The sequence below is a fragment of the Phyllobates terribilis genome, unplaced genomic scaffold (genome assembly GCF_046119375.1).
Source record: "Phyllobates terribilis strain yellow unplaced genomic scaffold, ASM4611937v1 Scaffold_11__3_contigs__length_659146591, whole genome shotgun sequence".
In the NCBI taxonomy this organism is placed as follows: Eukaryota; Metazoa; Chordata; class Amphibia; order Anura; family Dendrobatidae; genus Phyllobates; species Phyllobates terribilis.
The window spans coordinates 341137785-341164304 of record NW_027362771.1 but is presented as its reverse complement, the minus strand read 5'-3'; the positions used below and the strand labels follow the sequence as shown (position 1 = coordinate 341164304).

At 40.9% G+C, this 26520-nt stretch overlaps 1 protein-coding gene across 1 annotated transcript; it reads left to right on the top strand.

The window, feature by feature from the left end:
- The first annotated feature begins 473 nt into the window (after positions 1–473).
- On the top strand, positions 474–25832 carry ANXA2 (annexin A2). The gene is made up of 13 exons (XM_073652804.1): positions 474–628; positions 7705–7763; positions 8003–8105; positions 9828–9922; positions 10053–10166; positions 11563–11653; positions 12800–12879; positions 14721–14780; positions 15972–16065; positions 16151–16246; positions 16487–16545; positions 18702–18824; positions 25618–25832. The coding sequence occupies exons 2-13, from the start codon at positions 7716–7718 to the stop codon at positions 25675–25677; spliced, it is 1023 nt and encodes a 340-aa protein (XP_073508905.1). The 5' UTR covers positions 474–628; positions 7705–7715; the 3' UTR covers positions 25678–25832.
- The last annotated feature ends 688 nt before the right edge of the window (positions 25833–26520 follow it).

The window sequence follows — 26520 nt, the reverse complement described above, 5'->3', positions numbered from 1 at the left end:
CATTCGGTCCAAGGAAAAAATCATGGACATGTGAACAGCCCTATAGGCTTTCATAGGTACCAGCGCTTGCCGTGACAACCTGATGTGTGAATTAGGAGGCAATATTAGGGCTGCCAGGGCTGCAGAGATGTGTGGGAGGCAGAAATGCTCAGGACTGATTTACAGCTGCGGATCTGCCATAAAGAAAACAGCCAAGTACAGATAAGCCGCAGACAAGTTGCACGTCCTGTGTGACTAGCACTGAACTCTAAGGCAAATATGGTTGTGCGACTGGTAACCACATCTGGGAACATTTGTGACTCTGGGTCACTGTATATTTATTGCAGGTCCTAACACAACGCCATAGGAAATCATTCCATCCCATGGCGCCCAGCCGTCCCCTCATACACAGGCTGCATCCACTCTCCTCAGCAGTAGGTGCCCGGGCGGGCGCATAGCGGAGCTGGAGGACTAGTGGTGCGGGCAGTGGGAGGAACAGCAGGGCGGGTAGGAGGGTGTTGTGGAGGGCTGGTGCACACTACTACGTGGCCGCCCGATAAATGCCACGCCCGGGTGACACCGAGCGCACTCACTGCTCCTCCGTCCCAGCCAGCGGCCGCTCCTGCCTCCTCCTCCTGCGGCGCCTCAGGTAATTCTCCAGCCTGGTCCTCTCCTCAGCCACATGCATCGGCTGTAGCCCAGTACTACTACTCAGCACATGCTGGGAGTGCTAGTCCCAGGCATTATATCTAGCTGCAGAGAAGTCACTAGATAATGCATGTACTTAGTTACTATCAGCCAAGTCTGCAATGGAGACTTCCAGTCCTGAAGTCTAACTGTGCCCACCTATATAGTGCAAGCTATTGGTCACTGTTATCAGCCAACTGTGTAGTGTTCTTCCAGAGAACAGATGCTGTTGTGTATAGCAATGGAGGCCTGACTATAGGTGATGTGCTCCCTGTGGTTTAGTGACCCTGTAAGTTCTGAGGGCAGATGCGACCCCCGATTCTTCATAGTGTGAGTATACTACATATAGATATATATTTACACACACTAAAATAACAATAGCATGTGGTTATCTGGGATGTAGCATTAAATATGGATGGAAGAGGAGAGAGCAGGGTGCACTGGGGTGGGAGCAGGGTAGTGGCTTGTGATTCAGCTAATGGATCTTCCCCACCCGTGATCATTCATTTCTGGATTCCTAGATCCTGTGGCTATTCTGATGTAATCTGGAATGCTATGTACCCTTTTCTATGAAATACTGGAAGCCCGACCTGTTTTAGACCCTTTGTTTCCTGCTGGCTTCATATATGGCCATTTACTATGTACTTTGTACAGGACTATGTAATGACTCGTTGATTATTACTGGAGACGTCTTCTCGTGTTCCATGTTTTCCCTACTGTTGGGAGAGCGATGATCTGCAGGGGATATTTTAGCAATGTTGGTGTATCTGTTCCCCGGTCTTAGGGGTGTAACTTGGTACCAGGGCGGTCATTCCTTCTTGGCCACTGTATTCTGGGAACAGACTAACCATTTGTCCTAGATCAGGATCACCGCATTCATATATGAAATGTGTAAGGAACGCGTGGGACAGAACTTTTATCTAGTGTGGATGTTTCCAGGAGCTCTTCTCTCCTGTGTTTTTATCTGTAGTGGGTGCGATCTTTGAAGCATGTCCCATTTCTTCATTCTTTTTCTTCAGAGCGTGGAGTCAGCATTGTGACCTACATTCCAGATATTGTGCACATTATGGGAAATGTATCAATCATATTTAGGCGGATCTTTGCATATTTGCATTGAAAAACGTGGTGTTCAGCGTAAATGTCGTGGTGATAGAGACAATTTTTCATTTCCGAAAAGTCAGTTTTTCAAAGTAGGATATTGGTGACCAATACCAGGTTGTGCTGACAGTACGTGTAACTCACTCTTCCAGTTGTACAAAGAACACCCTACGCCAATTCTCTAGACCAGAATACCATTCAGTAATATATAACTATATAATAAGAAACTTACAGTAAATATGCCCCACGGTCTATCCATCAATCTGTAAGTGGTAATGTAAGTTAGTAGAAGAGTCCTTGTAGAGAGTCTCATGTCCACAGAAAATGACATCTACAGCTCTCCTGCCACTTTGTTCTTTTTGTCATATTCTCTTACTACATATATAGTTTTTCCATCCTCTGTTACAACTCTATACCTAGCAGGCTTTGCCAGGCCTTGCAGACTGGGAGAAGGCACTGTGGATTAGGATAGGTGTGGCAGGGTGATTTATGATTTGGGTGGAGTAAATCCTGGCACAGAGCCTGATGCTGGCTCTGACTTCTTCTTTTGAGTGGGAGGATTTTACCAAAAGCCAAATTACTCTGCATTACTGAGACTGTGGGACCCTTCCATATAATCTGCTGCTGAGAAGCTTTGCAGACTGCAGTGTCACGAGACAACGCCATATCTCATAGAGACGTCTTGTAATAATGCAAGGTCGAGACCCAGAGGAGTGTGAGCAAAGTTTAGGAGCACTGAACCTACATACAAAAAACAGAACAGAATTGACAGTTCACACACAAGTAAATACATTTTAGCATTTGTGAAAAAACATAGGGATCATCTTGGCTTTTTCTAGATTTTAAGAAGCCCTAGCCTGAATTATCTGATAAGAAAGAGAAAGATGAGGGAGATTTTGGAGACACTTGAGATTTGCGGCTCTCCTGACACGTCTCTTGTAGTAAATAATAGTAGACCTCATGAAATAACAATTCTGGAGCATCTTTTCTTAGAATCCCCTTTAATCTGTGATTCCTCCTACATTTTCCTGACTTGGTGTTCGCAGATGGGAGTGTGTCCCTACAGGCTGACACTGTCCAATCCGAGACGATGGGCTGTGGGGACACACCCTTTTGACTAAGGGAATGGTGACACCCAGTTGTCACTTTATTCATATGTTTTAGGGAGAATAAAATATCTCCAGAGTTGTTAGTTCATGGAGAATTCAAGTCTTTTCTAAAACTAACATGTCAGGAGAGCTGACAGATCCTCCGAGGCGCTGAAATCACATCTATACATTCCTGACATGAAGAGGGTATTTGTTCAGCTTGGATGTAGTGGAGCAGGCTGCAGTGACAACTCTGGACCACACCCAAGGTAAGACTGCATGTGGCCAACTGCAGCTCCTAGGAGGCATTCCCAAACATTAACCCTGTCCGTAACATGTCTGAACACAGCACAATTCACACACTATGGCATTGTGCAATGATTTGTTTAGTTAGCTTCCATCCATAGTATAAAATGTCATGATTAGAGGATCTGTATCTAACTGCATAAATATATTCTGAGAGATTAAACTGTGAACTCAGGTTGTGTTTTCCCTCCCTAGGGGTGTAGTCCTATTGCCACGGGCTTGTATTGTTCCTGCCAGATATTATCCCACAGTTTTATGCAAATGACTCTTCTTGTGTGAAACATCTGTGTGTACTAAAGCTGGCTACAATATTGCATCTAGTTTTTCCATTTGGTAGAATGCCTCTGTTAAAGGGAATCTGTGCAATTCATGCTGCCCAAAACAGGGTCGGCATGAATCCGAGCCTGGCTGCATGATTGCACCCAGGTATGATTGTCTCTGAAACGCTCTGGTGTTTGAAGGGCAACCCAGGAACTATAGGGAGAGACATAACTACTCCAGCACCGCCCATACCAGCTTCACCCTGCTCCGCTTCAGGTGACTGGTCTTTCCCTATATACATACAAGGGAGAGACCTGTCAATTAACAGGAGCAAGGGCCGCATCAAACTAGTCAGGTCTCTCCCTATAGTCTAACTCCAAACTATGTTTTACTGTGAAACACCGGAGCATTTCAGAGAAATACTTTCCATACAGCCAGACTCTGATTCATGCTGTCTGTGGTGTAGACAGCATGAATCGTGGGACAGATTCCCTGTAAACACTACCATTAGGTCCATATGTGGGGCAGATCTATAAACTATGCGTTAAGCATACGTTGAAGTGATGTGTGCTGATTTTAAAATTTAGCATTCTTAATGATGGAAATGTCCGATACTAGACTGTTATAACAGAAGAAAAAGCCAAGTCTAACAAGTTTCTTCTGAAGTATGATGCTTTTATTTAGGCTTGTGACTGGTAAACATGCCCTGCAATATCTATATCTTTTTGGACATAAAACTCAAATAAGTCTTAAGGCCTCCATATACATTAGATAGCTGTTATCATTGGGGATCATGGGGCACGTATTACCAAGCGTTTTTTAAGCGTTTTCGCTGCGGAAATTCCGCGGCAAAAGCGCATAGTGGGCACGCAGCCTAAATAGACAAACCCCTCTTAATTCCCAAGTGCCCAGAGTAAAATGGCAAAAACGTAACCTCGCATCCTGCATTAGGGCTGTTCCACCAATGTTGGCGCCAAGTCTCCCAGCGCTTACATGATATAATTTAGTCAATTAGCACTGCAGCCAATCAGAGGAAGCTGATTGGCTGCTACTCACCCATATTTTGTCAGAGTGGACATCCAAAAAAGTAAAGCGGTCAGTGGCTGTTGATTGGCTGCAGTACTCATGACATTAAAATGTCATGCGAGTGCCGGGAGTCCCTTTTGCCAATATGGCTGGAAAGGAGCTTGTGCGGGAGGCGAGTACAAACTTTTCTTATTTTACTCTGGGCACTTCAGAAGGGGTTTATCCAAAAAGTCCACAACCCCTTTAAAGGGAATGTGTCAGGAATGGATCAAAAGGAAACCGTATATTTGGTCATGTTGCTCTCTGAAGTCAATGTCATCCACACTTTTATTTATGCAATCTGTTGCTCTGAGTAAAAATCTTGTAAATGGGGCTTAATGGTAATCTGACAGTAGGATCAACCCTCTTAGGCAGTCTGTGGGCATGTAGGTCATAGGCAGCTGCATAAAATGATACCTTGATATCTGCAATCCAATGTCTTATTCCAGAGAAATCCATGTTTTTCTTAATATGTAAATGAACCGTTAAGATCTATGGGACGGACATAGATCCCCCTGTGAATCTGCCTCCAGAGTTTATTTTAGATTAAAGTGGGTGTTACCAATGTGAGTCATGTAGATCAGGAGAGCAGACTGTCAGTCATTACATGTCTCATATTGGTAACTCCCCCGTTCATTTAAAATAATCTCTGGAGGCGAGATCTATGGGCCGGACACAAATCTCCCTGAGAATCTAACAATTCATTTACATATTAAGAAAAAGATGGATTTCTCTGGAATAAAACATCTCCGATAACAAGGGATCATTTTATTCGGCTTCATATGACCTGCATGCCCATGTAGATGGCTTAGAAGGGTTGATTCTACTGACAGATGCAATTTATGTGCTCTGGGGTTGTCAAAGCACTTCCAAGCCTCTCCCTGCCTGACCTCATTCCCCGCTAATCTTCCTCTGCTTGAATGACCGCTCTCAAGCCTCTACTTGTCTGCACAGCCTAAGTGCTCTGGGGGTGGCAATGTTCACACACGTTGTGTTTTTTTCCTGCTGCTAACTTTTCTCTGGCAGGAAAACAGCTGCGTTAAAAATGCAGGTTTTGGTGCTTTTTTTTTGACCACCCATCACTTCCTATGGATGAAAAAACGCTTAAAAAACATTGAAAAAACGCAGGTGCGTTTTCTGCTGCAAGAACGCTGAAAGAAGTGACCTGCTCTATTTTTCAGAAACATAATCGAGTCCCAAAATACGCAGCAAAAAAAAACAAACATGTGTTTCTGGTTTCTCATGGACTTTGCTGGTACTGCAAAACGCAGCTGAAAATTTGCATAAAAATCTGCAGCAAAATACGCTGCAAAACCCAACGTGTGTGAACATGGCCTTAAGCCTCATTTTCATCTGAATTTAACCTGTAAAGAGGAAAAAATACGATTGATGAGGTTGAATCATTCTGACAGATTCTCTTTTAAACTTTGCTTTAGAGTTAGTGAGGCTATGTGCCCACGATGCAGAAATGAAGCAGAAAATTTCTGCAGCATTTCTGCATCTCCCTGGCAGAAAAAATGCATGCAGATTGTGCATGCGTTTTTCCTGCCAAATACATGTGGATTTGAAGCGTTATTCACATGCGTTTCTGCATGCGGCTTGACAAGCGCTTTCCAGGCGATTTTGGCATCACTTGGAAAGTGCTTGACAACTAGGTCACACTATATAAATCCATGCAAACAGCATGGATTTATATAGTGTGACCATAAAAGAATGTTTAAAAATAAAAAAATAAACCTATACTTACCTTCCGATGGCCTGGCGTGTGTTGCTGCGCTCTTTCCTGGCTGCCAGCTGATCGCGGGACACTGCACTGAAGGGCCTGCGGTCACATGACTGTGACGTCACCGCAGGTCCTTCAATCATGCCCGCAAGCACAGGGAAGGAGACCGGGGGCCGTCGGAAGGTGAATATAATCTTTATTTTTTATTTTATTCTTTTTTTTACAGGTACAATGGTACACAGGTCTGGATGAGAGTCTTCTCTCCTCCAGACTTGGGTACCATCTGCATATTGAAACGCATATAATCCGTGAGTACAAATGTAGTGACACGGATTATGTGCGTCTCAATGCAAGTCAATGGCGGCGATTACGCCGCGCTTCTGCAAAATTAATGGACATGCTGCGGATTTTTGAGCGCAGCATAAACGCTGCGGAAAAATCCGCGGCATGGGCATTGAAAGTGCGGAATTGCATAGGGGACCATGGCAGAAGGCTTACCATGCGTTTATCGTGCGTTTACGCTGCAGAAATTTCCGCACCAAAAACGCATGAAATGCGCATCGTGGGCACACAGCCTGATGGTAAATATTTGTCTTTTTGCTTAATTTTCATTTTCTTATTTTTGTAATGTAGAAAAATCTCCTGTTGTAACAAAGAAACAATCAACAAGCTGCTGTCAGCGGATCTGTTAGCTGTTTGAGTGCTTAATGTTGCATTACAGTGACTGGGATTGGATTATTAAAATCTTAACACCTCATTTAAGTTTAGCCGAATCTGAATGCAAGATGAAGGGGTTTTAACTATTCATATATTAGCCTGCATTAGGGCTCACTCCCACTTGTGATTAATTCGGACAAATGCAATCTGATTAAGAATTGGATTGCATTCGCACCAATTTAATCCTATGCTTGTGCTCTCAATGGTGTTTATTTCCTGCTCCGATCAAATCGCGATTGAACGGGAAAAAAAAAAGGCATGCTCAATTCGGGTCGCACACACACCCATATAAATCTATGGGTGCGTGTGAAACATCGCACTGCACTCAGATATCACCCGATTGCAGCGCGATTTCTTCCGACGCCAGCAACAGAGGAGATGGAGAAATTACTTTCTCCTCTGCAGCTGTGCTCTGATTCGCTCATGTTAGAGGATCGGAGCACAGTAGCATGACACTCGACTCACACTCGCAGAAGAGCAGGAGCCATAATGTCATTAGCATATCGCACCAGATGCCATACGCTAGTGGGACCCTGGCTTTGATGGTTTTCAGGATGCCAGATTAACTAAAAATATGTTTTGCTGTTTTACATTGGTTGACTATCTAGCTAGAAATATTCTAACATACAGCTCTACATTGATCTATCAACTATAGATTATATCTATGCATAACTACGGTTGAAGAATTATCAGATGTAGCTGAGATCAGGTTACTTCCTTCATGGTATGTGACTTTACTGCTCTTTTCCTAATATTTTTTGTTTGCTTTCTGTGTTTCAGAGTCTATAGCGATGGCTACTATCCATGAAATTCTAGGCAAGCTGAAATTGGAAGGAACTGTAAGTACAGTTGTATGGCATGAGCTAATGTGGTGCATGGAGTCACATCAAACACTCTTAATTCCACTTTAATAAAAACGTTATTCTTTACTTTTAAAGTGGGAATAATTGTATCCTGCTCAATATTTTTTGTACTGATACTCTGCAGTGTTTTTGTGTTATCATGTTACCATATATAATATTTATATTTATTCATAGTTTTATATTTCCACTTCTAATTCCTACTTTATCCAATTCAGCAATCCAGCTCCAGTCAACCAAATCTTGGTACTGTGAGGCCTTCCACAAACTTTGATGCAGAGAAAGATGCTGCAGCCCTTGAAACTGCCATTAAGACTAAAGGTTGGTTCCTTTTTTCTTTAAAAAAAAAAACAAAACAAAAAAACAAAAAAAACAGGATAAAAATGATGTGCGAGAAATCAAATAACAAGAGTACATCTACTCCAAGGATCGAATCATTAAGACTGGCTTAGTGCACACTGGAGTACACTGACCTGATTAATTAAGCAGCGTTCACCGCTTAATGATTGAAGCGCGTCTGATACCCACCGTGCACCGTTGCCTGGGACTGGCGTACACTTGTGAATTAAGTTATGCCACTTTAGTGACGTAACTTATGATGAATTTGATGGGCGTGGGTGACTATTGCCATTTTGGCAATCGCCCCCTAGCCTTTTCTATCTTCAGCAGAAGATGATCAGGTTGACCTTGTTTCGTCCTTTATTGCATACAAGATTTCTGCTGAAGCAAGTTGCCATACAAGGAAACCATAGCCCCTGCTTTTTAACGTTGCAGCCTTTTTACACTTGCTCTCAATAATTGATTGCTCAGCACAAGAATTGTGTAGCCGCCCTCTGATGTGAGATTGTCAGCTCTAATAGTCAGGGTCCTCTTCTCTTTTTAAATTGTTTTAATTATCACTTTATATATGTGTTACCTCCCCTGATTGTAAATCCCTGTAGGACATGTTGGCATCATCACCAGTGTGATACGCTTTCATGCTTCAATACCACTTGTAGATCTCCAGCCTGTGTAACTTCCTTTATTCCCTTCTCCATGAAGTTTACAGCCTGCTTTCATACCACATTATTTCCCTCCTTCCTGTGGATACCATGTGCTCCATATAATTGGAATGGTTGCGATTGTTAAAAGCCCAAGAGATCTGCACCAAAACTAATTGTTTTTCAAATTTATTACACCCAGATTTTGTGCTTGTGCCAGGAATAACCTGAGCAGATTTCAACAAGCGGCAGGAATGGAGGAAGCAGGACAGATTTCCTCTTGGCGCTGCTTTTTACTTTTACTATTTTTTTTTTTTTAATATATAACAGAACATTCCAGAATGGGAGAGGTGTGTACCAGTTACGAGCTGTGAAATAGTTTTCTTTCCTCCCCTCCTTACATTGCAGACTTCAGTTTCCTTCTCTGGCTTTCATGACTACACTATTAAACCCAATTAGAAGCAGTTCCTGTATCTGCTGCAATCAATAATCCTTTTGCCTGAGGATAATTGTGTTTATTTGCTTTGTACAGGAACATGTGAGCACAGAGTATGCATAATTCAGATGCACTTTTTCTGGCTAAAAATAACTTGCATTATTCTTCATGATCTGAGTTCTGATTGCTTATTTTTAATTCTGGTCTTGCAATACGGGCAGTAATTTCCACTCTGTTTCCAGATAGGGCAATGAGTAATGCAAAGGTACAAATGGATATGAATAAGAAACACAATATATCTTGAATAATTAATGAATGCTTATTTTAATGCAAAGAGAGTAGTAGGTACCGAAGTGGATGGTATGTAAATGTACCTGTAGTAACCAATGTCTTGTTCAGTTCTTGGTGGGAAAAACAACAACTTCTTATTTCATACATGGGACAATCTATCGCTTAACCTCCATGAAACGCTCTGTACCACTACTTTATTGCTGGTGGGGTGAATATTTTAAGAGATAGAGGCTGCTAATTTGGGTATTGTTCTCCTCTTATCCCCAAGTATTAATATCTATTCTTCTGCTCTTTATATACAATTATCTCATTCCTAAAACATTTCATATATTTCAGGTGTGGATGAGCTAACAATCATCAACATTTTAACAAACCGCAGCAATGATCAAAGGCAGGACATAGCATTTGCCTATCAGCGAAGAACCAAGAAGGTAATAGTTGAAACAATACAGTATGTCTTCTTGTAAATTATATTTATGGGCAGATCTTGCTAAAAGAAACTAAACTTTGACCATTTAATCCTTGATCTAAGTTGTTTTTTTTTTTTCCCTTCATTCATAGGATCTCCCATCAGCATTGAAAGGAGCACTTTCTGGTCATCTTGAGACACTGATACTTGGACTGATGAAGACACGACCTCAGTATGATGCTTCAGAACTGAAATCTTCAATGAAGGCAAGTCATGTACAAGTTATTGAATCTAGTTTGTTTTTTTTCCACTTAATATGAAGTATATTTATTTAACCTTTTATATATTGAGGCTGACTAGAGCAAGACACTTGTTCATTACCCAACATTCATATCAAAATATTCTAAAGAGCAGTATAGAGAATGTATTAGATTATACTGGTTCCTGGACTCAACTGGAATAACCATGTTATAGATACAAAGGTGAAATCTTACATATCTCCACTCTTCATAAATGATGAATAAACCACTTTAAAGAGGTTATCATGTTTAAAATGCAATTTCCACAATGTAGTAGTCACTGTTTAATCATTAAGTGACTTTGTACTTTGTCAGCGTCCCTTTTTTTTGTAATGCTGGAGGACAGCATTGCTTTTTTAAAATGTAAAGGGGTTGTCCACTACTAGAATAAACCCTTTCCAATGACTGAAGAAAAAGGGATTTTCCAACATTTTCATCCATAAAATCAATCTTTTTTTTAGAAATTCATATAAAAATAGAAGGATCCATCATGAGGATCAAACGTTACGTGTTTCTGGCATACACTGCCCCCTTAGTCATAGGGATAATCCTATGACTAAGGGCATAGTGTACGCCTGAAACGCACAAGGTTTGATCCTCATGATGGATCCCTCTGTTATTATATGAATTTCTAGTAAAAAGATTGATTTTCTGTATGGAAGTGCTGGAAAATCCTATTCTTCTTCGGTTCTACTATAGCTAAGCTTCACCAGCAGGAATTGGCACCCATTCATCAACTTTTAGGTAGATCCTGAATGATATTGGTGTGGTGAGCTTTTTTAATTCTTTCTTCTCAATCACTGTAAAATAATTACAGCTATACTCACCTTTGTTGCCGGTGACGTTCCAGCTCTTTCGGCACTGGCTGTCCTGGGCTCATGTGATATTGGATCATGTGACATGACAATCAGCGGCTGCTTCACTCTCCCCTCCTTCAGACAAATTTAACATCTGGAGGAAGTGAGAGAGCAATTGCAGTTCTGATCTCCTCCAGATGTAAGTTGTGTCCGAGGGAGGGGAGAATGAAGACCACGCTGATTGTTATGTCATTCGATCTCTGCAGCCAATGTCACGCAAGTCCCGGGAGAGCTGGAACTGTGTCCACACCAGAGGTGAGTATAGCTGCTATTATTTTAATTGCGGGAAACTTAGTGATTGAGAAGGGGCTGTTCGAGTATGGGACAATCCTTTTAATTTTAAGAGAATGCTTCCCTCCAGCATTCCAAAAAAGGGAGAACTGACCATAACGTACAAAGTCACTTAATGATTAAAGAGTGCTTACTACATTGTGTAATATGCATGTTAAACCTGCTATGTCTTTACATGTGGTGCATTTAGCTAAAATGACTGGTAATCATTGCAGGGCCTTGGTACAGATGAAGACACTCTTATAGAAATTATTTGCTCTCGGGATAATCAAGAACTACTAGCAATCCAAGCAGCGTACAGAGAATGTGAGTAGGAAAACATTTCCACCTTATGTAAGCTGCACACTGCCAGCACATACACTGCTACAAAATAAAGTCTTCCTTAAAAGTAGGGTTGATGTAGCCTCCTAGTGGTAGGATGGTGGAAGCTTACACTGCAGCCACTTTTGTATGTGTTTAATATGACATTTTCAACTTGTCATAGTGCAAAAAAAGATCATGCAACCAGTATCTTCTACATAAAGCAAATTAGTAATACCTATAATGCTCAAAAGTATGTATTTCTATCGAAGTATATAATTGATATAACTAGAGAAGCTTTCATTAAAAAAAACATTGGTTTTGCATGTTTGAAGGTGAACCACCCACGGACTTTCACAGCACATTTTAGTTTAGTCTGTGATTGTGCCTTAGGTGAGCCTTTGAGGAGTAAGGATTAATGAAGATAACCAGTGGACAGAAATCTGTGTTGTCAGACGTTATCAGTCTAAGGCCATGGCCCCACTATCAGTATTTGGTCAGTATTTTTTCTCAGGAGTGGGAGCCAAAACCAGGAGTGGGTGATAAATGCAGAATTGGTGACTTGTTTCTATTATACCTTTTCTCTGATTGTTCCTCACCTGGTTTTGGCTCCCACTCCTGAGAAAAAAATACTGATAGTGGAGTCATGGCCTAAAGACTGCTTACAAGTGCTGCCATAAGTACTCGAATAGCATTCTGGTTATAGTAAGATCTTCCTTCACCCCTGTTCTTGTGGTATGGCGTCCTCTTCCCTTTATATGAATCTAGTAATTTAGCCAAATAGGTGTGGTCCTCAAGAAAATCTCACAGAGAAGAGTTGAACACCACACCTACTTGGATAAAGAGAACTAAATTTATGTACAGGGCGAAAGGGGACGACCTTAAGAAGGAAGAGGTGCAGGAACAAAAGAAAGCCACCAGATTCAGAACAGCAGCCTTTACATCAGGTAAAATAATTACATATTTTTGGCAAGTGACAGGTCCTCTTTAAGCTGTAGATATGTCTGTTATGTGTATATATTAGAGCCCATGATGATATCTATGGTTAAGTGTTATGGGTTGAAAACTATAAACCAGCAGTAAGATATCTAGATTGTATCTAATGCTTCTTACAATTATCTTTCCAATCAAATTATATCGTTTATTTTTCAGTATTCAAGACAGAATTAGAAAAAGACATTGTGTCAGACACATCAGGTGACTTCAGAAAGTTAATGGTCGCTTTGGCTAAGGTAAATAAAAAGGACAAGTTTTATTTTAGAAGAATAAACTTTGTAGCCACATCACAAAATTCACAGTCTTACTGTTCAGTCATAGCCAAAAGTTTTGAGATTTTTTGAAGATGCTCCATCATGCTGGGAAAAGTATTGTTCATTATAGAAATTGCTTCAGGAACATTGGGAGAAGTTACCTATTGGAGGATTTAGATCACATTCTTTTTTCATAGCAGAGTTCTTAGGCAAAATTGTGAGCTGAGCTCATTCTTTTGAATGAAAAGCAACCCCACATGAATGGAGTCAGGATGCTTTACTGTTGGCAGGACACAGGACTCATGGTAGTGCTCATCTTTTCTTCTTCTAGATGTCCCAAATTGCCTGAAGGGGGGGGTCGTTAAAGAAAATAACTTTATTCCAGTCCTCTATACTTCCTACAGAATGTCAGTCTGTGCTTGATGTTATTCTTGCAGAGGCCTGCCTCCTTTTCTGCCCTTGACACCAGGGCACCCTCCAAAAGCCTTAACCTCACTGTACATGCAGATACACTGACCCCTGCCTGCTGCCATTCCTGAAAAAGCTCTGCACTGGTGATGAACCAATCCTGTAGCTGAATCCTCTTTGGAGTATGTGCACACAACGTCTTTTACACCTGGGCTAACCCTCCAAGTTTTCCAAGCAAAAGACTTAAGAAAACACTTTTTTTATTTTTTTTTATTGTGGTTAGTGGTAGCTTTTTTTACTGCTTCGGTCATCAGCAGTTTTTTGAGCTGTCCCATTCCCTTGTATTGTAACAAGTAGAGTGTCTTCAGAGCGGAAAATGCCTGAAGAGTGGTTTTCTTTCTGCTTGCTGTTTTTGCAAACCGAAAGCTGTTAAAATACACTTGCATTTATGCATTTCATATGTTTCATTCTTTTGAACACTTTCTGGGCAATTTTTCAGGTGGGCTTTCAGAGTAAAAGACGTCATGTGCACATTCCCTCAGGAAACGGTCTTGGCACCAGCTGGACTTTCTTGGGCACCCTGAAGCCTTCTTAATAGCAATTAAACCTCTCTCTTTGAAGTTCTTGATGATCTGATAAATGGTTGATTTAGGGACAATATTCCTGTCTGTAAAGCCCTCTTGTTGCAAAGCAATGATGACTGCTTCTGATTCCTTGATGGTGACCATGTTTAACAGAAGAAGACAATGATTTCAAGCACTAGCCCCCCCCATTTAAAACAACCAGCCTGCTCTTATAATTCAATCAGCATAACAGAGTGATATCAGCTGCCTAGTCCTAGTTAACACTTTCTTCTGAGCTGATGAGAAGATAACTGAAATTATATAATCAGGTCATCTTATGGCAGTGCTGAAATTCAGTGGAAATGGGATTTATGTAATTTTAAGTTAATTACCATGGCAAGGAATGACTTTACAATTGATTGCAATTCATCTGATCACTCTTCCTAACAATCTGCCACCATACATGATACATACTGCCACCATAAAAACTGAAGCAAACTTTGTGAAAGCTAAAATCTTTGCCCTTAAATTGCTTGATGATGAGGTTGTTGAGAAATAAACATGGATACGTTCAGCTCTATGAATTTCCTTCTAAAAACAGATGGAAAAGAATGTATTTGCTGGTTTTATCATGTCAATATTTCATCTATATATATATATATATATATATATATATATATATATATATATATATATATATATATATATATATATATATATATATATATATATATATATATATATATATATATATTTAATACTAGATATTGTGTGCTATTCCTGTAAGGGCTGAAAGATCTGTATTGTTGTTCCTTTTATTAACTCCTAATTCTTTACTTTTTATGTCTGCAGGGGAAAAGACAGGAGGAGAGTAATGTAGTAGATTATGAAAAGATTGACCAAGACGCTAGAGTAAGTAGATGAATTGATCCATGTCAGTTTTCTTTAAGCATATGGAGAGTATGTGTGATAACTTCTTAGGCTATGTGCCCACGATGCAAAAATGCTCCGGACTTTTCCTGAGCGTTTCTGCATCTCCCTGGCAGAAAAAAACGCATGAGGATTGTACATGCGTTTTTCCTGCCAGGGACATGCGGATGTGAAGCGTTCTTCACTGGCATTTCCGCATGCGGGTTGACAAGCAATTTTAGCATCACTTGGAAAGTGCTTGACAACTTGGTCACACTATATAAATCCATGCAAATGGCATGGATTTATATAGTGTGACCGTAAAAGAATGTCAAAAAATAAAAAAATAAATCTATACTTGCCTTCCTATGGCCCCCGGTGTCTTGCTTCCCTCTGTTCTCCCTTGTTGGCAGATCGTGGTACACTGAAGGACCTGCCGACGTCAGCATCGCGTGACCTGTCACATGACTATGATGTCAGCGCAGGTCCTTCAGTCCATCGCGAGCTGCCGGCAAGCGAAGACAAGCACACCGGAGGCCATCAGAAGGTAAGTATAATATTTATTTTTTAATTTTATTCTTTTTTTCACAGGTTCTATGGTACCCGGGTCCGGAGGAGAGTCTCCTCTTCTCTAGACCTGGGTACCATCCGCACATTGGAACGCATGGAATGCGCATCTACATATACAGTGATGCGGAATCCATGCGTTCCAATGCAAGTCAATGGCGGCGAAAACGCAGCGCTTCCGCAAAATAATTGGTAGTGCTGCGTTTTTTTTCCGCAATGATAATCTGCAGCGAAAATTTCCGCAGCATGTGCACAGCACATGCAGATTATCATTGGGGAACATTGCAGGCCTTCTACCATGCATTTTTTAAGAGTTTCTGCAGTGTTTTTGCCGCTGCGGAAACACTTAAAAAACGCATCGTGGGCACACAGCCTTAGGGATCAAATTGTTTTTACAAGGGAGCATTTACCTTATGTTGAAACACAAGATCACCATTGTGTATCACTTGCTGCTATCAGTTTTTAAATATTTTGCATCATGTCTTTGATGTTTCCAACACACAAGAAAAAGCATTTGAAAATTATCCTTTAAGATCATTTTCCTTACCACATTTTTCTATAAGAAAGACCAAAGTATGCTAGAAATATTATGCATATAATACTAATCCCACAATCCATGTGCTTCAGGATCTGTATGAGGCTGGAGTAAAGAGGAAGGGGACAGATGTTAGCAAATGGATTTCAGTCATGACCGAAAGAAGCATTCCCCACCTACAGAAAGGTAAGATTTATATACAACTGGTTACATTTATGTAGCAAGGACTATGACATAGGCTGATACATGTCCATTGTATTTCATGTTTCAGTCTTTGAAAGGTACAAGAGCTACAGTCCATATGACATGCAGGAGAGCATTAAGAAGGAAGTGAAGGGTGACCTCGAGAATGCTTTTGTGAATTTGGGTGAGTGTATTAGAAATCATACATATGATATGTATCTATGGTTAGAGAGAATATGTATCACTATCTGGTTTTAATTACAAAATAAGTTCTGTTTGTTTCTAGTATGATTTGTAGTATAAATAATGAAGATCTATCGCACATGACTTAATGCATTGCTGCAGTTTTGTGATGTCTGTCCTAACCATTCCCTGACATTGTGCGGTTTACAACATTGACTAATGTGATGTGTTCCTATTTCAGTGCAGAGTATTCAGAACAGGCCACTGTATTTTGCAGACAGGTTGTACGAATCCATGAAGGTAAAATATTTATAATTCTTTCCATAAGAAATTACTGTATGTAGAAGTGATGCACACTTATTTAATTAACCCCTTCCTAACAAGGCAATTCCATTTTTATGCTTTCGTTTACCTAGCAACATGTTCGATTTATACCAAATTTATATAGTTGCGGTTTCTTTTTGTTTTGTTTTTTACATTAAAAAAATAGCTTCTGTTGCCATTTTCTAAGATTCGTAACATTTTCGTTTTTTGTTCGATGAAGCTGTGTGAGGGCTTGTTGTTTTGTGTGGCGGTGAGCTAACTGCCTTATTGTTACCATTTTGAGGTAGACCTGATGTTTTGATTGCTCCTCATTTTTTTGCAGTCTTGCAGTGACAGAAAAAACAGCAGTTAAGGCATTTTATTTTTTTTTTCTTTACAGATTTGAGCTAATTTAATATTTGATCAGACTTTAATGGTCTTGGCGATTATCAAGTGTTTTTTTTTTTAAATGTATCTATTTTCTAAGGAGGGGGGAGGGAAGAGATTTGAAATGTATTCTGTAGTCCCCTTAAGGTTCTTGAACCTGCAATCGTCTGATCACTTAAACTCTATACTGCAGTACAACGATATTCAGAGGCGCACCGTCATGGTAGGCACAGGAATCTTCAGCAGGTCCCTGTCTTCCATAGTAACTAATGGGCACCCAGCAATAGCATTACATGGGCACTTGGAATGGCACTCTCCCTGGACCGTGCATTTTAAATGCTAGTCAGATATTAACAGCAGCATTTAATGGGTTTACAGAAGTGGGCAGAGCTTAGCTACACTCATTACTATTAGAGGCAGATGCAGGCTGTGAAACATTATCTTCCAGGAAAGATTCAGACTCCGCTCCTGAGCCTGCATCAAAGATTAGGGCCAAAGTAAGATGCAGCTTCACGGAGTAAAATTCTTCATTAGTGAATCATGTCCGCAAGATAGTGAGGTGAAAAGCATGTCAAGATAACGATTTGTGCAGTCCATGACTGGGCAGTCAGAGACTAGCCCAGCTGATGGGTTTCTGGTGTTTCCACCCTTAATCATGAATAGTGATCTTGATTAAGGGTGGAAACACCAGAAACGCGTTGAAAGCCGGGCTGATCTCTGACCGCCCAGTCATGGACTGTGCACATTGTTATCTTGACATGCTTTTCACCTCACTATCTTGCTGACATGACTCCCTAATAAAGAAGAATTTTACTCCGTGAAGCTGCATCTTCCTTTAGCTGCTTCACGTCCAGTCAGATGTCTTTCTGTGCTCCGGAACATATGGGACTTAGATGACGGCCAGCTGGTTTTTCTCAATTCCATTCAAGATTGGGACATGACATTGGATATAATAGTGTACAATGACAGCAAGGGGGTAAAGTTTTTGCTGGATACACTAGTGAAGTGATCCCTAACTTTTCTTACCTCAAGAGCCGCGTTCAAGTCTGAGAAATGGTCAAGATCCCCACCCTGCACCCCATATTCCTGCCATGATGACAGGGAATGCTTCCCGCAGAAAATCGCACCAAGACTGTGTGCCCCCCTTCCCTGTAGACAGCATACTTGCATGCAGGGGTTCCCACCTTACCCCCACTAGGTATCCTCACACCGCACTATTGCTTCCAGCTTCACGCACTCCCTTCTAACTAGCAGTATCACTCAATCTCCATATGTATCTCTCCACACAAGCCCAGTATGTGCACATCCAGATCTGCTCTTCAGTGCAAAGTTACTGACAAAAGTCACCATCTCTAGAACAGCTCTTCATAGCTGTTTGCGGGACCTGGTGCTGATAGCCGCGAGCAACACATTATGTAGCCATATGTGGCTGCCCAGCCACAGGTTGGGGACACCTGCTCTAATGCATGAACGTAGAATAGCACTTAATAAAGCCACTCCATTCTGAACAAATATAGACAATTGTAAAATTAGTCACATCCTAACGATCTCTCAGCTTTGGAATCATGCAACACAATATAATGGTACTGTATGTCGCTGTGGTGGGCAGAATGACCCAGAAGGGTAGCATGCCCCATGTGCTTTCATGCTAATACTTTCTAGATTAATACCCTATTGATATCTGCAGGTATATAATTTAATGTTCTCCAACTAATATAACTTTTCAAGATAAATTGAGCAATTGTAACTGCTTTTTTTAATTTCAGGGCAAAGGAACAAAGGATAAAGTCTTAATTCGTAATATGGTTTCCCGAAGTGAAGTGGACATGATTAAAATCAGAGCAGAGTTCAAGAAGAAATATGGCAAATCTCTGTCTTACTTCATTGGCGTAAGCATGATGGCATATCTGTCTTCTATGTTATTGCTCAACTAATTGTGCGGTGGGAGGGGGGCTGTGAAAAAATACCGATCTGACAAAACTTTGCAACTACAGTAGTGTATATGTGTAATATATACAGTACAAACCAAAAGTTTGGACACACCTTCTCATTTAAAGATTTTTCTGTATTTTCATAACTATGAAAATTGTACATTCACACTGAAGGCATCAAAACTATGAATTAACACATGTGGAATTATATACTTAACAAAAAAGTGTGAAACAACTGAAAATATGTCTTATATTCTAGGTTCTTCAAAGTAGCCACCTTTTGCTTTGATGACTGCTTTGCACACTCTTGGCATTCTCTTGATGAGCTTCAAGAGGTAGTCACCGGAAATGGTCTTCCAACAATCTTGAAGGAGTTCCCAGAGATGCTTAGCACTTGTTGGCCCTTTTGCCTTCACTCTGTGGTCCAGCTCACCCCAAACCATCTCGATTGGGTTCAGGTCTGGTGACTGTGGATGCCAGGTCATCTGGCGTAGCACCCAAACACTCTCCTTCTTGGTCAAATAGCCCTTACACAGCCTGGAGGTGTGTTTGGGGTCATTGTCCTGTTGAAAAATGAATGATGGTCCAACTAAATGCAAACCGGATGGAATAGCATGCCGCTGCAAGATGCTGTGGTAGCCATGCTGGTTCAATATGCCTTAAATTTTGAATAAATCCCCAACAGTGTCACCGGCAAAGCACCCCCACACCATCACACCTCCTCCTCCATGCTTCACGGTGGGAACCAGGCATGTAGAGTCCATCCGTTCACCTTTTCTGCGTCGCACAAAGACACTGTGGTTGGAACCAAAGATCTGAAATTTGGACTCATCAGACCAAAGCACAGATTTCCACTGGTCTAATGTCCATTCCTTGTGTTCTTTAGCCCAAACAAGTCTCTTCTGCTTGTTGCCTGTCCTTAGCAGTGGTTTCTTAGCAGCTATTTTACCATGAAGGCCTGCTGCACAAAGTCTTCTCTTAACAGTTGTTGTAGAAATGTATCTGCTGCTAGAACTCTGTGTGGCATTGACCTGGTCTCTAATCTGAGCTGCTGTTAACCTGCGATTTCTGAGGCTGGTGACTCAGATAAACTTATCCTCAGAAGCAGAGGTGACTCTTAGTCTTCCTTTCCTGGGGCGGTCCTCATGTGAGCCAGTTTCTTTGTAGCGCTTGATGGCTTTTGCAACTGCACTTGGGGACTGACTGACCTTCATTTCTTAAAGTAATGATGGGCACTCGTTTTTCTTTACTTAGCTGCTTTTTTCTTGCCATAATACAAATTCTAACAGTCTATTCAGTAGGACTATTAGCTGTGTATCCATCTGGCTTCTGCACAACACAACTGATGGTCCCAACCCCATTTATAAGGAAAGAAATCCCACTTATTGAACCTGACAGGGCACACCTGTGAAGTGAAAACCATTTCCGGTGACTACCTCTTGAAGCTCATCAAGAGAATGCCAAGAGTGTGCAAAGCAGTCATCAAAGCAAAAGGTGGCTACTTTGAAGAACCTAGAATATAAGACATATTTTCAGTTGTTTCACACTTTTTTGTTAAGTATATAATTTCACATGTGTTAATTCATAGTTTTGATGCCTTCAGTGTGAATGTACAATTTTCATAGTCATGAAAATACAGAAAAATCTTTAAATGAGAAGGTGTCTCCAAACTTTTGGTCTGTACTGTGTGTGTGTGTGTGTGTGTATATATATATATATATATATATATATATATATATATATATATATATATATATATATATATATATATATATATATATATATATATATATATTTATTTATTAGAGAGTTAGCTATCTATATATCTATCTATCTATATCTCATACCGCTGAACTTGAAAAGTAATAATATACAGTGGGTGAATTAAGTATTGAACACATGGCACAAAAATATATTTAAATGGTTATTGACATGTAATTCTCACCAGATATAGGTAACAACCCATCCAATCCACACAGGCAAAGAAATCAAACCATAGATGTCCATAAATTATGTGCAATAATGTGAAATAGACTCTAAGGTGTATCATTTCTCCTTGTGTAGAGTGACAAGCCAGGCCTGGCATGTCAGAGTAAGGAGACTTGTACGCTATGCATTCTCCTCTGGGAAATACAGTGCCTACAAGTAGTATTCAACCCCCTGCAGATTTAGCTGGTTTGATAAGATGCAAATAAGTTAGAGCCTTCAAACTGCAAACGAGAGTAGGTTTTATGAACAGAAGCATAAATCTTACAAACCAAAAAGTTATGTTGCTCAGTTGAATTTTATTAAATTTTAAACATAAAAGTGTGGGTCAATTATTATACAACCCCTATGTTTAAAATTTTGTGGAATAACCCTTGTTTGCAATTACAGCTAATAATCGACTTTTATAAGACCTGATCAGGCCGGCACAGGTCTGTGGAGTTATCTTGGCCCACTCCTCCATGCAGATCTTCTCCAAGTTATCTAGGTTCTTTGGGTGTCTCATGTGGACTTCATTCTTGAGCTCCTTCCACAAGTTTTCAATTGGGTTAAGGTCAGGAGACTGACTAGGCCACTCCAACACCTTGACTTTTTCCCTATTGAACCAGGCCTTGGTTTTCTTGGCTGTGTGCTTTGGGTCGTTGTCTTGTTGGAAGATGAAATTACGACCCATCTTAAGATCCTTGATGGAGGAGCGGAGGTTCTTGGCCAAAATCTCCAGGTAGGCCGTGCTATCCATCTTCCCATGGATGCGGGCCGGATGGCCAGGCCCCTTGGCAGAGAAACAGCCCCACAGCATGATGCTGCCACCACCATGCTTGACTGTAGGGATGGTATTCTTGGGGTCGTATGCAGTGCCATCCAGTCTCCAAACGTCACGTGTGTGGTTGGCACCAAAGATCTCGATCTTGGTCTCATCAGACCATAGAACCTTGAACCAGTCTGTCTCAGAGTCCTCCAAGTGATCATGAGCAAACTGTAGACGAGCCTTGACATGACGCTTTGAAAGTAAAGATACCTTACGGGCTCGTCTGGAACGGAGACCATTGCGGTGGAGTATGTTACTTATGGTATTGACTGAAACCAATGTCCCCACTGCCATGAGATCTTCCCGGAGCTCCTTCCTTGTTGTCCTTGGGTTAGCCTTGACTCTTCGGACAAGCCTGGCCTCGGCACGGGAGGATACTTTCAAAGGCTGTCCTGGCCGTGGAAGGCTAACAGTAGTTCCATAAGCCTTCCACTTACGGATGATGCTCCCAACAGTGGAGACAGGTAGGCCCAACTCCTTGGAAAGGGTTTTGTACCCCTTGCCAGCCTTGTGACCCTCCACAATCTTGTCTCTGATGGCCTTGGAATGCTCCTTTGTCTTTCCCATGTTGACCATGTCTGAGTGCTGTTCACAAGTTTGGGGAGGGTCTTAAATAGTCAGAAAAGGCTGGCAAAAGAGACCTTTAATCCACACATGTGAAACTCATTATTCGTGGTGCCTGAACTACTTCTTAATACTTTAGGGGGACCAAACAGAATTCTTGTGGTTTGAGGGGTTGAATAATAAATGACACTCTGAATTAACTTTTTACGTTTAAAAAAAAAAAAAAAATTTGCTGCAGTGCATTTCCCACTTCCAGGCTGATCTACAGTACAAATGTCACAATGCCAAGTTAATTCCGCATGTGTCAACCAGCTAAATCTGCAGGGGGTTGAATACTACTTGTAGGCACTGTACGCTAATTGCCTCTTTAGAGAGGAAGAGAACTAGAACTCTAGTGCCACCTATTGAAAGTAGCAATCCGAAAAGTCAGTATCTACACTTTAACAAGCCTTGCCATATAACTTGGGATAAAACCTAAACCAGAATCTCAATTTGCAGACAATGTTTCGGGGTGTTACCCCTCATCTTTTCTAAGGTTAATGTCCATGACTGAATAAGGGAGTGTACTCTAATCCAGAGTCTGTGGACTATGGGGCATAACCAACATGTATGGCAAATATCGCCGGTGAAATTACAGCCTCTAAAGCAGCTGGGAGAATAGTCGGGGACTGCTTTGATCACTCTAGCTGGGGTCAGGTACCATCTAGTCAACACCTTATAATTCATTTCCAACATTAAGGTATTTAGTCTCCCTCCAATGGAGGAGGACCAGGTTTGGGACCATTCTCAGTTAGAGTGGATCCAATGTCAGATTCCCAACGGGAGGTATAAAATTACGCCTATGCAAGGTGTCATTTGTGAGAATAAAGAAGTGAAATGGTACCAGGAGTGTGTGGGTTTTGACGGCATCATTGCTCAAATGGTGTGAGCATTTAGGGTGGGGTGGAGTTCCTTAATAGCATGGAAGTAAAGCATTTAAGTTGCAGGTAACTAAATATTTCTCTAGAGGGGAGATTATATTTTTCTTGAAGGACTGGGAATGGGAAAATGCTATCGATGTTAAATAGGTGGTAGAATTTAGTAATCCCGGCTATGCTAACCGAAATTTAATACTTCGTACTAAAGCCTTTGTTGGTGATGACAGCTTCAAGACGCCTCATACAGTATATGGAGAAACTAGTCACATGAATTGCTCAGGTGTGAGTTTTGGCCCATTCTTCCACCCAAACATTCTTCATAGGAGCCCATGGGACCTTCAGGATTTGAACTATGATCTTTAGTTACTTCCATACATTTTCTATTGGATTCAGGTCAGGTGATTGGCTGGGCCATTCTAGCAGCAGCTTTATTTTTTTCTCTGAAACCAATTGGGAGTTTCCATGGCTGTGTGTTTGGGATCATTGTCTTGCTGAAATGTGCACCTTCGTTTCATCTTCATCATCCTGGTAATTGGCAGATTTTTATCCAGAATATCTTGGTACATTTGCCCATTCATACTTCCTTCAATTATAAGAAGTTTGCCAATGCTGTGTGCTGAAAAACAGCCTCACGCCATGATGTTTCCACCTCCAAACTTCACTTCACTGCTACCCCAAAAACACTGGTATGGTGTTTTTGGGGTGGCAGCCAAAGAGTTCAATTTTGGTCTCATCTGACCAGACTATATTCTCTCAGTACTTCAGACTTATCTAAATGTAGTTGAGCGAACTTTAAATGTGCTTGAACATGCTTTTTTTCAGCACTGGAGTCTTGAGTGGTGAGGGTGCATACAGGCCATGGAGGCTGAGTGCATTACTTATCGTTTTCTTTGAAACAATAGTACCTGCTTATTCCAGGTCTTTGTGTAGCTCTCCACAGGTCGTCCTTTTGATAATTTTTTTTCACACCTTTGGCTTAAATCTTGCATGGAGCACCTGGTCGTGGCCGGTTTATGGTGAAATGATGTTCTTTCCACTTCCGGATTATGGCCCCAACAGTGCTCACTGGAACCTTCAGTAGTTTAAATTCTTCTGTAACCAATGCCATCAGTATGTTTTGCAACAAAAAGGTTGCGAAGGTCTTGAGACAGCTCACTAGTTTTACCCATCATGAGATGTTTCTTGTGTGGCACCCTGGTAATGAGACACCTTTTTATAGGCCATCAGTTGAACTAGCTGATATTTTTCATTAAGTGGCAGGATTGCTCTCTAATTACTGATAGATTTCAGCTTGTGTTATGACTTTCCATGGCTTTTTGCACCGCTTTCTTCTTGTGTTCAATACTTTTCCCGTGTCATTTCTCATAATTACACATAACTTAATTTATGGACATCTATGGTTTGATTTCTAAGCCTATGTTGATTGAATGGGTTATTACTGACATCTGGTGAGCATTTCATGTCAATAGCATCTTTACTTAGAAAATTTGTGACGTATTCAATACTTATTACACCCGCTGTATGTGTATAGTGCTCGCACAGTGGATCTGTACCCAGGGCTGTGGAGTTGGTGAGCCTAACCTCCTGACTCCACACCACTGCGTCACTACTGAGCAGGTACATAAAGTGCAGCACAGATTCATCTCAACTAATAGCCGAGATCCTTAGATCAGGAACAGAACAGACATTTATAGGACATTTCATAACATTCCCAAATTCTTATGAAAACATTTACAGCACATCCTGCATTGTACTACTGTACCCAATTTATTATATATTTTAAGAGTCGGTCCATTTTATACCAACTCCACCACAATGGACACAGACTCCACAGCCCTGTAACACAGACAGACACAAGTCTTGTGTTATACCAAAATAGGATATGTATAAAGGGTAACATCACACAAGATTCATTTGCTGCAGCAATCCCACACCAAATCTGCTGTGGCAGCATCCGCACTAAGCCATGCAGATATCGCTGCAGTTTCCGCTGCACAAATGCTGTGAATATATACCTCCAAAGGTTGAAATCTTCAGCAGGTATCTGCTACATAAACTGACATAATGTGGATGACAAATCTCCAGCTCTGGTCACTTTACAATGCGAGTTTTCTTTAAGATTTTATTAAATCCATCCATATGCTCCAAACACACTGGCTCTACAAAAGCAGTGCATTTACCATCTGGAAATTATGGTTGGAAAATCTGCTGCAAATATGTCTATGAACAAGAGTGAAGCGCATGGACCAGAAGGAATTATTGGGCTCCTCTTAGACAATGTGTAGAAGTGTATTCATAAACTTACTGTAACCTTAGTGTATATGAATTAAACTAATCTAATTTTTGCCTACTATACAGCATATTTTTCTTAACTTTCAGTTGACTTTATCTTTTAAACCTACACCTTGTATATGTTGTACATGCCAAAATACTTTCCTAAAAATTCAACTACTTTCCTTTTTTTTTTATGCTACAGCAAGATACAAAAGGCGACTACCAGCGTGCCCTGCTAAACCTATGTGGTGGTGATGACTGAGCTCCTGGAAATCTGCCCTCCTGCCTTACTGCTTGTCATGGCTCAAACGTCTGCACAGGACTCCCGATGGCCTGTAATCCCTGAGTCGCAACCTGTTCCTATCCAGTATAATGACCAAAACAACTCTGCCATCTAAATATATATTTTTTTCTGTATTTTGTCTCCAATGAGTTTTTTTCTATTCCTGCAGTTTGCAGGTGTTTTATAAAATGAAAAGTCATAAGCTATACTAGAAGTTTATATTTGTCAAACGGTATTCTTATAATGGGATGCTGGGCTCCATACCCTTATATAAAGGGTACATAGGACATCGAACCAATGCATAAGACACTGTCTGAAAGCTCCAGGGTTTATACGGCACTAGGAACACAAATATATACACTACTCACAAAGTTATGGATATTTGGCTTTCGAGTGAAATTTCAGGATCATCCTAAAATGAACTCGAACCTTCTCAGGTGAACTTAATGTGACCATCTCTAAACTTTTGAATACACATGTCCAACTGTTCAATGTTTCAGTATTTTTTGCACAACTTGCTGTTTGTTTAGAGGCAAAATATACAAGAGGTGTTTGATCCATGAATCACCGAATACATTTTGGGGTTGAACTAGAATTTATATTTAAACAGTCCTCCTCGTCATGTTGTTCACATTTTGACATCATGAGACCAAAATGACACCTAACAATTGATCAGCAATACCTCACCATTGCAGGGCTTCAAGCAGGATGTTCTCAGATGGAAGTGGCCATTGAGCTTAGTGTCACAGAGTATCATCAGCTGGTTGCAACAGAGAGACAGGAAGAGTCACAGAAAGGCAGAGAAGTGGAAGTCCTTTGGCC

Bases quoted from the DNA above. Each gene is read 5' to 3' on its own strand.
- ANXA2 (XM_073652804.1), top strand. From the start codon at position 7,716: ATGGCTACTATCCATGAAATTCTAGGCAAGCTGAAATTGGAAGGAACT. The intron at 10,167-11,562 runs GCAAGTCATGTA...TAATCATTGCAG, and splicing joins AACTGAAATCTTCAATGAAG to GGCCTTGGTACAGATGAAGA. The intron at 12,880-14,720 runs GTAAATAAAAAG...TTATGTCTGCAG, and splicing joins TAATGGTCGCTTTGGCTAAG to GGGAAAAGACAGGAGGAGAG.